The following is an 11,965-nucleotide window of genomic DNA, read 5'->3' on the forward strand; positions in this document are numbered from 1 at the left end:
GTTCACCTGGTATTTGGTGTACATGCAAAACACTCACAACAGGGCCACCCATGCTAGGGGCCTGTCCCAGAGACCCCCAACCGCATCGCTCTGCTGGAACCTGCTCACACAGGTGGAGAACAAAGCTCACTGCTGGATGGCGGTTAGTAAACACATGGCAGGGCTTCCTTGAATCATGTCTTTAATCACTTTAACCCTGCTCCTAAGAGAAAGCTTGAGGCCAGGCCAATTCAGCCTCTTCTTTTGTCATTTGCCTGCCGTAAATATGCGCCAGTCTGCATCTGAAAAGCTGAAGGGGGCCCTGCAGGCTTGCTGGACATTTATCATGCTCTGTTCCCTGTTAACAAGCAAATACTTTAGCTGAATGGGCCATTAGCAATCATTGTCAAAGGGAGAATGCAAGGTGCTAGGATGTGACCAGCTTGTAAAATAGAGGGTGTCCCTTCTCTTTGATGAATCTAGACAAACGAAATGGATTTTTTGATAGAGAGGACTGGGTGAAGTTACAAAGGAAGGTAAAGGAGCAGGGAGCCGGTATGGGAGGTCTGGCCTCAACTATTTTCAAATGTTCTTACTGTAGGAAAGCAACTGAGTAATCCTCTGTGGTCATGAAATAGAATTCTCTGCAGAAAAACAGGTGACAGACACAGCGTGTCCACAGTGCAACATACACTTCCAGATTATCTGTAAACTGGGAACTAAGTCAACGAAATGGGTCTGGTGTAAAATACCTAGGATTCACTGACACCTCCATCAGGCACTTGCAGGAGCAGACTGAGGCCTCATGATGCTGGGAATAAATAATACATAGTTTCCCTTTGCAAAATGTACCCAAGGTCACGTCCACCAAGAAGGTCACAGGGGTAAGGGTACGTGTGCATGTGTGCACACGTGTGTATACATGTGTGTGTAAGCATATCCTGGAGATTTCACTATTTCCAGTGTCTTCCAAGTTCCTGAAGAAGTGCTGGGGCTTTTCTGTAAGGTCGAAGGAACACCAAAAAGGCAAACGTCTCCGTCCAGGCTTGACCCAGTTGTGGGATCCCTCTGAGCGTCGCCCAACTATGGATTCAATGATTTATTTTGTTTGATGACTAAAGTGGAAAGTGTGGAAAGCAAAACCAGAAGTCCAGCTTGTTTACAAGCTGTTGGGGGACACAGGACCACAAGAGTCAACAGCATGGGGAGTTTTTGTTATTTATAACTGCAGCAGGGCGGCACTGTCGCTTCAACAATCCTAAAACTTATACCAAAGGAGCCCATTCCATCCAGCTCAGAGGCCATGACTCACAGTTCCCAGTAAAGCAGCATCTAAGCTTAATGGTCTGACCCCACGGGTGGTGAATGAACCGGAATTCAACGTGAAAGCCCCCATGCTTTATATTTACTACCCCCTCCCATAGGAAGAGAGGAATCTCAGGAGACCCTGTGGCCAGGGAGGAGGACAAAGCACCCTGTTTACCTTTGCTACTCCCTTAGATGGCCTGTGAGAGGCTGCGGGTCCCAAGAGGGATGGAATCAAAAGGCCTCTGTTTTCTTTTCGGATCACCCCAGCCCTACCTATCCCTCTGGTCTCAGTGGCGGCCCAGCAGGCCCTGGCCTGAAGTCCCAATAGATGAAGGCCAAGTGCAGTTAATCCCACAGCAAGGCCTCCACTGCCGGGCCAGGAGTTAAGAAGGAAAGGCTTCCCGGCCTGCGGACTGCAGCGAGCTGAGGTTTTAATCAGCCTCCATCCCCATCTATAAAAAGGCAGTCAATGAAACCTACCTTGGCCATATTATCCTCCACCAATGAGCAAGAACTGAGCAGCTTTTCTTCCCTGCTCCTGCCACCCCGGACCACAAGTGGAGCTCTCATATGTCCTAATCCGAGTTTCCAAGCCTGTGGGGCTGCCACACAATGCTCCCCAGCCTGGAGCGAGGCCTGTGTCTCACACGCTTTTCAGAGACACGTCATTTCCAACATCAAGCTAATCTATATGTTACCATGGCTTCCCCCTTTATCTGCCTTTACATCTTATGAACTGCATGGATTTACCACATTATTTTTATCTGAAAGACAGAAAATGGTGGGGTTATTGCCATACAATCAGATTACTGCCACTAGTTTCTCTATGCCTTTTTACCATACTTCAATCAAAAGGGATCAGTTTCTTTATGCTCTGCCCTTGATTCACATTACATCTGTAAAGACCTAGTCTGGGTTGTAATCCCCTTATTAACTATGACCAGGGCTGATTTGCCTAAAAATAAAAGCAAATTGTGTCAGACCCTTTCACTTTGTTTTTGATTCGGAACTACAAAATGGATTACTAAAGAAACCTCCAGAGTTCACACGGCTGGTATAGTGCTGAATTTAAAATGAGAATTAAACAAGTTAAACGGGGGAGCCCTGTCAACGGTTTACGTTTTCCATCCTGGGAGAAGGGCTGCATTGCTTATGTCTTTGTATTCTTTGGCTTTGGAGAGACAATGAAGCCACAGGAGTTTTTCCAAGCTGTTCGGAACATGTCCCATTTGCCACCCTTCCTTCTTTGTTGTCCTGATTCCTCTCCCGGCCCCTTCCTCAGTCCTCCCTTCAAAGGAGAGGGCAGGCTCCTCCCTGAAAGAGCTAATTCCTTACCTATACTTCTATGGGTTCTGCATATTTTAATCAAAATATTTTAAGCAGTTGAACACCCCTCTATAAGGCTCTCCTCCGCTACACAAAGGGTGAGCTCATAAGCAAATCTATGTAGATGGGTAATAAATAAGTGACCTGAAAAACAGGTTCTTTATGTTAGCTGCAAAGAAAGACAGCGATTGGAGACAGGAGGGGTGCCCTAATCATCTTTCCCAGGGGCGGGCTTCTTCGTGTCTCACTGGCAATTAAGGGTGTTCAGTGTTCATAAAACCTTCAAGAAGCATCTTCTCTAAAATACGTTTTCCTGGGGTCCACAGCCTCCATCGCTTGCTCCCTGCCACTCCCATTCCGGTGACGCATCGCGGGCATCGGCGGTCACACTGAGATCTCGAATAGTTTCCCATTAGGCAAAGGCACTCAAAGTTAGGTTTCATACACAGGGGCTCCTGGGAGCAACCAGAAATATTTCCGTGGAAGCCAAGAGAGGAAGGCTTTAACTGCTCCAACGTGGAGGTCCCTCTACAGGCAGTCCCCTGACCACGGAACAGAGGAGGGTCTGCCTTCCCCTCTGGGTGACAGAGGTGACTTCAGGATAATTAACACAAATATTACAATTATCTTTCAGTCTAGCCCGTGCAGAAACTATTCTAACCTGCAGCTTTCCACCAGTCTCTGATTCCGCAGTCCTCCTGCTCAAGCTCAGAGCCACAAACACTGGGGAAGGTCGGAGTTTCTTTATATCTCTGTACCAGAGTCTAGCAGTAGGCTTTGTGAAAGATTTAGGACCCAGTGCTTAACCAATCATCTTAACCTCCAGCTCCCATTTGGGAGGCTGGAAGCTGCCACGATGAAGGTTAAGCAGTGCAGCCCTGAGACACATGATTGCCAGAGAAATTCTCTTCTGCAAAGCAGGCCACCGAGCACAGCTCGAGAGCGCTGTCTTTGTGCTCTGCCTGGCTCGGTCGTCCTGTGCAACAAGACAGTCCATTACCTACAGTTTATCATCCTGACAAAACGTGAGGAATGTGGATGTGAAAGCACCAACAATCCCACCCCTGGCGCTTTGTGTTTTTTCCCCTCTCTCTGTATTAAAACCGACAAGATTAACCCAAACGCAAGCTGAGGAGCAGAGTTCAAGGGGCTATTCAATCAGCCCTGAATGTGCATTTGTTTACCTACAAAAATAAGAATTTCAGACACAATGGAAGGCAGGCTGGCATATATATGTCACTGAATGGGCTGTTTAAACAGCACTATCCACTGTAGTTTATTTTAACTATCTGACAGGCCTGTATTTGTTCAGCACTGGACTGGGGTGAGACCCATGTATTACAGGTTATCTGGATATTATCCAGCCATTCTTTTGGAGCAAGTCAATCAATATCAGGAATTCGGTATTATGCAGAGGGGAAAATTAAAATGGGAAGAGCAAAATACTTTGTTGGTAACTAATATGGGATGCAGAGGGAACAGTGACCCTAAATACAACAAACGAATGCTTGCTTCAAATTTTCAACAAAGTCAGTGAATCACTGAAAAATCCACACCGCTGCAGCTTTACTGTCCTCAATGAAATTACTTTAAGAACAGCTAGTTGTTTTATTTTAGCAAAAACAGGCTAGGAGGGGGGGAAAAAGAAAGTTCTACTAAAATGTTAATTGGTAAAGGAGGCTAGGCTTTACTGTTTTCTACTGGAATTGAAGGGAGAAAGAAAGAAAAGGCTGAAATGACCTGCACAGAACCAGAACCTCCAGAAACAGTGAGAAAATCCCCTGGACACCACGCGTGTCTCAAGGCCCAGAACTTCTTTGGAAATGTTACATAAAGTCTCAGGGATGGAGCCCCAGACAATGAGACTCTAGCTATGGAGACGGAGAATTTACCAAGGGTTCTCTGGGCCCTGTGTGCAGACAGCTGTGGCCTGCCCCCTATGTCGACCACCTGCTAAAAAGGCTGACCCTCCAGTGAAACAAATCTAATTACCGATGGTTGCTTCATTACAAATGAATTGTTCCACACTTCAGACAAAGTGACATGAAACTTCAGGGCATCTGATGCCCCTCCTGCCACCTCGCATTTACAGGATGCAAGCTTTCCCTGGAAATAAACATGCAACCTTCCCCAAGAGAGGCAGATCTCTGGCACCTTGCTGGGTTTATTCAGTCTCAATCTTTTTTTTTTTTTTTTTTTTTTTGTCTTTTTCCTCTTTATCGGTACCAGGGATCGAACTCACGACTGCCTGCTGCAAGACAGGCACTTACGCCTCTGAGCTAAATCCCCAGCCCCTTCCAGTCTCAATCTTAAACAAAAAAAGAAAGAAAGAAAAGAAAAAAAGAACACCCCACCACCACCACCAATAGCCTCAAGTCATCTCGCCGGAAATCTTTCAGATCTCTCAAGCTCTCACTAGCCCCGCTTCTCCACAGTGGCCCTTTCCCGAGACACTCTACCCAGACCTGGGGCAGGCAGTCCGCGGAATTTTGGAGCAGCGTTATTGCAGAGGGCCGGCAGCAAACGCCTGGAGCCCAGGGAGAAAGAAGGCTTCTCCAAGGACAGGCCCTCGCTGGTCCCTAGACCTGTGGCGAAGCTGGAAAAAAGACCCTAAGCTTAGGCACCCCGGCGGCGTAAACACGTCTCCTCCCCTCGCAACACTTCAGGAAAAGAGGATCAGACCTCAGATGCAAAGAAAGATCGCTCTACTTTATTTCCGAGGAGGTTTTCCTAATCCCCCTCTCAGATACACATCCACGCATGGTCAATCATAACAAAGATGCATACACCGAGTTCAACGCTTAGAGGGATTAATGGGAATTTCTTTCAACTAGATTTAAATGTAAATATTAAATGGGGGGGGGTCCGGGTCTGGAGGAGCGCGGGCTGGGAGAGGGGGAGGGGCGCGCGGCATTCAGCGTGGCACAGCGCCCTCTGTCGGGCGCCGCCCGCAGGGCCGGCGCCGCGCCCCAGCTCCATCCAGGCAGCCGGCGCGCAGGTCCCGACCGGGCTCAGCGGCTCCCAGTGCCGCCAGCTTGCTTCGGTGTCGCCGCGCGGAAGCCACCGCCGGCCCGGCCCACGCGACGCCTTAAGTTCCCGGGCAAACCCCGCGCGACATCGGGCACGAGGGAGGCTGCAGCAAGTAACTTTGGGTTTGAAAGTGCCGCGGTGGAGCCGAGGTGGCCGCGTGACGTTTTGGCCCTTTCAGCGGGGAGAGACGTGGGCGCCCGCGTAGGGAAACCCGAAATTTACCACTTTCCAGACAGGGACATCATCCTTTAGCTCGGATGTAATTTCTAAGCCAACCCCTGAACCCTATTGCTCTCAAAATCCACGTTCAACTTTCACTAGGCCCTTGATTTTGCTCCGGATCGGAAACCTGTGCTCCAGAAACCAGCCGGGGTCATCCCTGCACTCGCCCCAAGTTTCCCGAGCCTAAAATCCCGAGTCTGCTAATCGAGCCGAGAGCGCGGCTCTGGGCAACTCCGGACACACCGACCGCTGCGTGCGGGGAAGGGTCGCGCTCCCTCCGTGCTCACTGCGCGCACTGCTGGCCTCGCAGGCCCGACTTGCTCTCCGCTCTGCCGCTCCACAGGATCAAGTCTGCTCCCGGGACCCCAGTCCTGCCCAGGCCCCCCAGGCCCAAGGCTGCAGCGCCCGCGGCGACTCCGCAGGGCCTCGAGCTCTTGCAGAGGGCAGCCATAAACCAGAGCCCGACACCGGGTCCGCACAGAGCTCGAGGCCATTGGTCTGTCCTCGAAGGGAGAGGCCGCGGCGCCCAGGGCCCTCCGGCGAGGAAGCCGCGGCCACCTCCAGGGCTCGTGCCGCGTTCTCCCGCGTCCAGCCTCGAGCTCCCCGCACAGCCTCGAGCCGGCCGGGTCGCCAAGGATCCCTCTCCAGTCTTTCTGGCGGGTGCGCTCCGCTGCCCGGGACCCCAGCCCGTGCCCCCGCCCTGCGCCCGCGGACCCTGGCTGCACTGTCTGCGCTCCAGCGAGCGCGCGTCTCCTCTGGTCTCCCGGGCCGCCGGGCGCCCGCCCTGGGCGCGGCTGCCTTCTGTGTCCGGGGAAAGCAGCGAGGTTCGGGCCAGGTCACCAGATCCCTTCCAGGACACCACCCGTGCCGCCCGGGGCATTGGACACCCCTGAGCGCCCGGGGAGGAGAGGCGCGGAGGGCGCCCCTTCGGGTCGGTGCAGCATGGGACGCCTTGTTTGCATCCGGGGAAGGGAGGCGAGGTGCGGGTCGGAGCCACCTCCAGGCTCCGGAACCGCGCTCCGAGGGCCGTGCCTTCCTCCCGCCCGGACGGCGCGGCGCGGCCCGGCACGGGGACCCCGGGGCGGGGATCGAGGGACCTTGCGGACGCCACTTACTTGGAGTTTGAGGAATTCCAATAGATAGGCTCTAAAACTATGGATCTGGAGATCGCAGTTCTGCATAAAACCATCAACACTCCCCAGCAGTACTTCCACACCAAGTCCCGGCGCGCGCCCATGGCGAGGCTGCTCCGGCGCTGCGCGCTCCGGGGCGAATGGGACGGGACGGGCCGGGGCGCCGAGGCTCCTCCGGGAGGCTGGGCTCCGGGGCGCCGCGGCCGGGTGCGCTCACGCCGGCCCTAGGGCGCGCAGTCGGGGCGCGGCGGGCTCGGGGTTCCGGGGCGCCGCGCCGGACGCAGCGGGGTCGGCAGGGTCCCGTGCGGCTCCAGGGTGCCGGGCAGGGCGCAGAGGCGGCGGACGCGAGTCGCGGCGACTATAGATCCAGGGCGGCGGGCAGCGGCCCGGGCGCGCGGGCGCCGCGTCGGCGCGGCTCCATGTCCCGGCGAACGGAGCAGGAAGGGCGCCTCCTCTGTCCTTGCAGCTCCCGGCCCACGGAACAGCTGGGCGGGTCCGACCCCACCGCGGGCGCGGGCGCGCGGGCCTTTGTGTGCGGGGAGGGCTCGGGACCCGCTGAGCGCTGCTCGTCGCTCCGGCCGGCGCCGCCGTCCCCGCCGCGGAGAGTCAGCGCGGCGGGCGCGCTGTCAGAGCGCTATAAACGCGGGGCCCCGCCCCACCGCGCGCGGCCCATTGGCCCGCCGCGCCATAGCCCCACGCTGATTGGGCGACCCGCCCGTCCGTCCGCCGCCCCGCCCGGCATTGGGTGCCGTGAGGCGGGGCTCGGCTGACAGGTAGCGGACGGCGGCGACTGGAGCTCGCGGGTGCCAGGCGCCCCGGAGCGGCGGCCGCGGCGGCAGCGGCGGCAGCAGCGGCGGCGGCGGGCGGAGCGGGGACGGCGATGGCGATGGCGACGCGGGGACCGCTAGGGCCCTAGGCCACCGACGGTCTCCCCGTGGAGACCTCCTCGTGGGGCCGCATCACCGCAGCCTGGCAGGAGGATTCGGAGCGCGAAGCTCGCTGCGTGCATGATCGGGGTCGCCGGGGTCCCAGTCGAGGTCCCAGTGTGCTGGACGACTCGCGTGCAGCGTTCCGGAGCCCCCATCGTCCCCCTCGACCTGGGCCCTGGACAGTCCCACCTCTGTCGGGGCCCAGCCTCGCGCCCGTCTCTGCTCCCCCTCCCCGAGCCCCGCGCTCCGCGGCGGCCCAGCCGGCGCTCCTCCCATCCTGTGCACGGGCCTGGAGAGGGACGCGGAGAAGTGGGGACCCAGCTACGTCCTCGCTGAGACCGAGTAGCCGCGCCGGGGCCCGCGCAGGGCTCAGATCCCGAATTCGCGCCGCGCTGAGCTGTAGCTCCGAGCCGCCCGCGCCAGTGCCTTCCGCAGACCCACAGCGCCCACTAGCGCCCAGCCCTGCAGCGCGCGCGCCCCGGAACCCGCGTCCACCTCCAAGGCCGCGTCCGGGGACTGGACCGAGACCAGGCCAGAGCGGATCTGCGGGGAGGCGACGACGGGGAGCGCACCGCGGAAACGGGGCGCGGCGCAGGCCCCGCTCGGTGTGCACATCAAACAATGGGGCGGGCGGTCTGCCCACTGTTTCTAAATGCTGTCCACGTCAGGGTTCCTTCAAAGGAAGGAAACACAGCATTTCCACAAATTTTATTTAACTGCATTTTCCACTAAGTTAAATTCAGGAGTCCATAGTGCAAAAAGTATTTTACCTTCTCCTTTATAAAAAGTTCTGGGGAGTTTTCAATGTGCCTCGTTCCTGACTCCCCCCCCCCAAAAAAAAAAAACTATTTTCCAGTACCAGGGAATGAACCCAGGGCCTTTGCACTGTGCCCCAACCTCCTCCCCCTTTCAAGGGTCTTGTCTGTTGCTCAGGCTGGGGTTGAACTTGGCACCACCCTGCCCCTCAGCCTCTCAGCGGTACTTGCTTCTCTGTAGTCGTTTTGAAATAGAAACATTTTAAGGGCATATTTCAGCTGGAGTATTTCAGTGGAGCGTTACCACTTACAAAGACTGTAAGCTCAAAAATATACTAAGGCGTGCAAAACACCAAATGCGTGCACTTTCTAACAGATCTTTAACCTAGAAAGTCTCTTTTTGTAATTGTTATAAATAAGCTTTCAATTGCAATTTTGAAACAAGACTCACCGGTGCTATGATTTGGCAAAGTTCCAAGACTAAAACCAGGAAGAGGCAGAGGGCTGTTATTCCAAAGGACTCTTTAAAGAAGCTACTGAGGAATTCGCTGAAATCCTAGATAGTCAGCTGTATGATCTAAGGCCGGGCCTAGCAGTGAGTTTTGTATTTAGCCAGTTTGTTGTGAAATTGAGTTATGCCCTCTGAGCTCCCTAGCTCCTCTCCCCAAGAAAGCAGAGGAAACAGGGTATCTGTATCTTCTGGAAATAATGCAACTTCTCCAAACTATCATGTGTAGTAAACACAAAAGCATTTTACCTTGGAAAAATGTAATTATGTTTAAAGGCGTTTAAAAAAACTGTATGTCACAACAAATTCCATGTGAAGACTATTACTTTTTGGAAGTGTGGGAACATACTTTTACCAAATATAGCTTACTTTTAGCAAATGAAGATTTGGTGTAGTCCCAAGCAAAAGGCAATAGCATTTGTAGCCAATTTGGATGACCCGGAGGCCCACAGTTCAGAGCTCAGTCTCACTCACCACTGCCCTCCTGCCACCCGCATCCACTACTGCCCATGTGTTGCACCAAGCAAAGGTATCACAGTGGTGCCAAAGGACCATCACAGTTTCCGCTTTGTATTTGGTCTTCATTTTAAACTCGTGATTATTTCAAAAAACCTGGGATTGTACCAGTATGCAGTGAAGCCCATCCTAAAACACTAGATTTCAGCAAAGGACACATCACTGTTTACTGGAGTTGAGGCCGATTCCCAGTCCAATTATGGAAGATTTTACAATTCCATAATCAATTTTAAGACTGCTGAGTAAATGTACAATGAGGTGTCAAATACAAAGGCTGAAGAATTCTGGCTTAAAACTAAGACGGTCATCACTTTATACCTCGCTAAAGTAACCATGAATGCCCACTGGCTTAGAACTTGTTTCTTATACATTCCTTGTACAATATTCCATGAATTCCTAACTTTAGAAGACATGTAACAAGACTTCTGTAAAAGTAAACCCTACCTACATGTAACACTGCTGAAAAATTACTGTCTGATGAGCCTGAGTGTTGTGCAAACCACTCATTTTCTATGTGTACCTCTAAGTTTATCTTAAAACTGTACCTTGTTTGCTGGCATTAAACATCTCTTGCAAATCACTGAAATTCTCAGACGTCTTTGGCAAACCATTTTGCCCAGTTTACCCAAAGGGAAGATCTTTCTGAACAGGAATAAAATTCTTAAAAATAAATTTTGCCGGGCACCCCTCCGTCTGCTTCTGAGATTCACATTATTGTACACTGACGCATCTAAAATTAGAGTCTATTTACATTTGGCAGGAAAAAGACATTACTCTTAAGAGAACCACTTTTCCTCTGGGATGTTTAGTGACAACTCGTATCTTACAGACTGTACAAACTTTCTCATCATGGAGCAGAATGCAGTAAAGGTCCCCTAAATCTCTAGCTCAACCTGTTTTACCTTTTAAAGCATTACTAATGCAAGAAAAGCAGTAAGGGCTCCAACTAGCTTGGGCAGCTGGAGGAAGCCTCACTTTCTCATCAGAACCCACACACCATTCGCCCTCCAAATCCGCCTGGTGCGCAACTGCGGGAACAGAACAGGCGGGGTCTAGCTGTGCGAAGCCTTGGTTATTACTCAGATTACTTTAACCTCTCTCAACAGAAGCTCTATGAATATGACACACAAGCACGAGGATGGAACACAAGGTCAACTGTGAGCAGTAACAAGGTGACGGTGCTCTTTTCCTCTGGTCCACACTCCCAGCATCTCACCTTGTACAGAGTTCCAAGAGGGCTTAGGTCCAGATGCAAATGCACTCCTTTCATTCTTTATCTGTCCACTCGGGGTGAAAGCACAGAAAAGGACCAATCACATATAAACAGGCAACACTTGATTTCATTCTAACCCTAGTAAGTAAAGCTTGGTAATCAAGTTGTACCAACCTTAGAAAATGCATCAACACTAAAAATGTGTATATCTGCGCAACTTCTGACACTACTGGACTGTTGAAAACAATACTTTGCTGGATTCTCCCACATACTCTGATGGACCACTGGAGGCTCAAAAAAAGGGTATCTTTTCAAATCCAACTTCCAATGAGGTGTTTGCTTTTTAAATGCATGGATTACTGAGGTATCAAAGGACATATGCCTAACTGGCAAGAATTGTAAGAGATCTAACGGCAGCCATTCCCATCTGTGCTACTGCTTTGTGGGGTGGGAGGAAAGTCACACAGACTTCCCTGGTCCTCTAGACCTCCCTTTCCATTACTTCCAAGCTCCCAATCATTTAACTAAATACACACTGTGCGGCACAACCAACCATCACACACACAAGTAACAGCCAGTGGCTGCACAATGTGTATCGCAACCATCAGCCAAGCTTCCAGCTCCAGCTTCCAGGTGAGACAGAGGAGCTTCCAAGGAGTAACGCAAACACAGGACGAACCACGTCTGGGATGACCCCACAACTGTTCAGGCAGTCTAGCAGACAGAAACATGGGGGGAGGGGCAAACTGCTCAGGTGCCAGCAGCAACTTGAGACTTCTAATGTCCTGCCTTCAGCAACGCCCTGAGGTCCTAAGTAGCCTGTACAACAGTACTGAGTGTTCTCCAGCCTCAACAGGCAAGACGGCTCACCTCAAGCGCTTCCCACGGCCAGCCAGCAGAGCAGGGCAGGGCGGATGGCTGGCTCTGAGCAGAGGAAAAGCCACAGGAACGCAGGGCTTTAGCTGACAACCTACTGACCTGAGGACCCTTCATGTAAAATGCAGCAAGGAAATGATGAGCTCAAAGAGCCAGGATTCTGTGTTTAT

General features: G+C 52.7%; 1 protein-coding gene across 1 annotated transcript in view; it reads right to left on the bottom strand.

The window, feature by feature from the left end:
* The window catches only part of Efnb2 (ephrin B2), a 42,024-nt gene extending 34,441 nt beyond the window's left edge, over nt 1-7,583 (bottom strand). Inside the window, exon 1 of the mRNA XM_063247010.1 lies at nt 6,981-7,583. Coding sequence (XP_063103080.1) covers nt 6,981-7,102 — 122 coding nt within the window. The 5' untranslated portion in view covers nt 7,103-7,583. The remainder of the gene's footprint in view (nt 1-6,980) is intronic.
* Between the last annotated feature and the right edge of the window lie 4,382 nt (nt 7,584-11,965).

This window comes from Cavia porcellus, unplaced genomic scaffold (assembly GCF_034190915.1).
Source record: "Cavia porcellus strain 051 isolate PalLab524CR breed Dunkin Hartley unplaced genomic scaffold, mCavPor4.1 scaffold_4, whole genome shotgun sequence".
Classification (NCBI taxonomy): domain Eukaryota; kingdom Metazoa; phylum Chordata; class Mammalia; order Rodentia; family Caviidae; genus Cavia; species Cavia porcellus.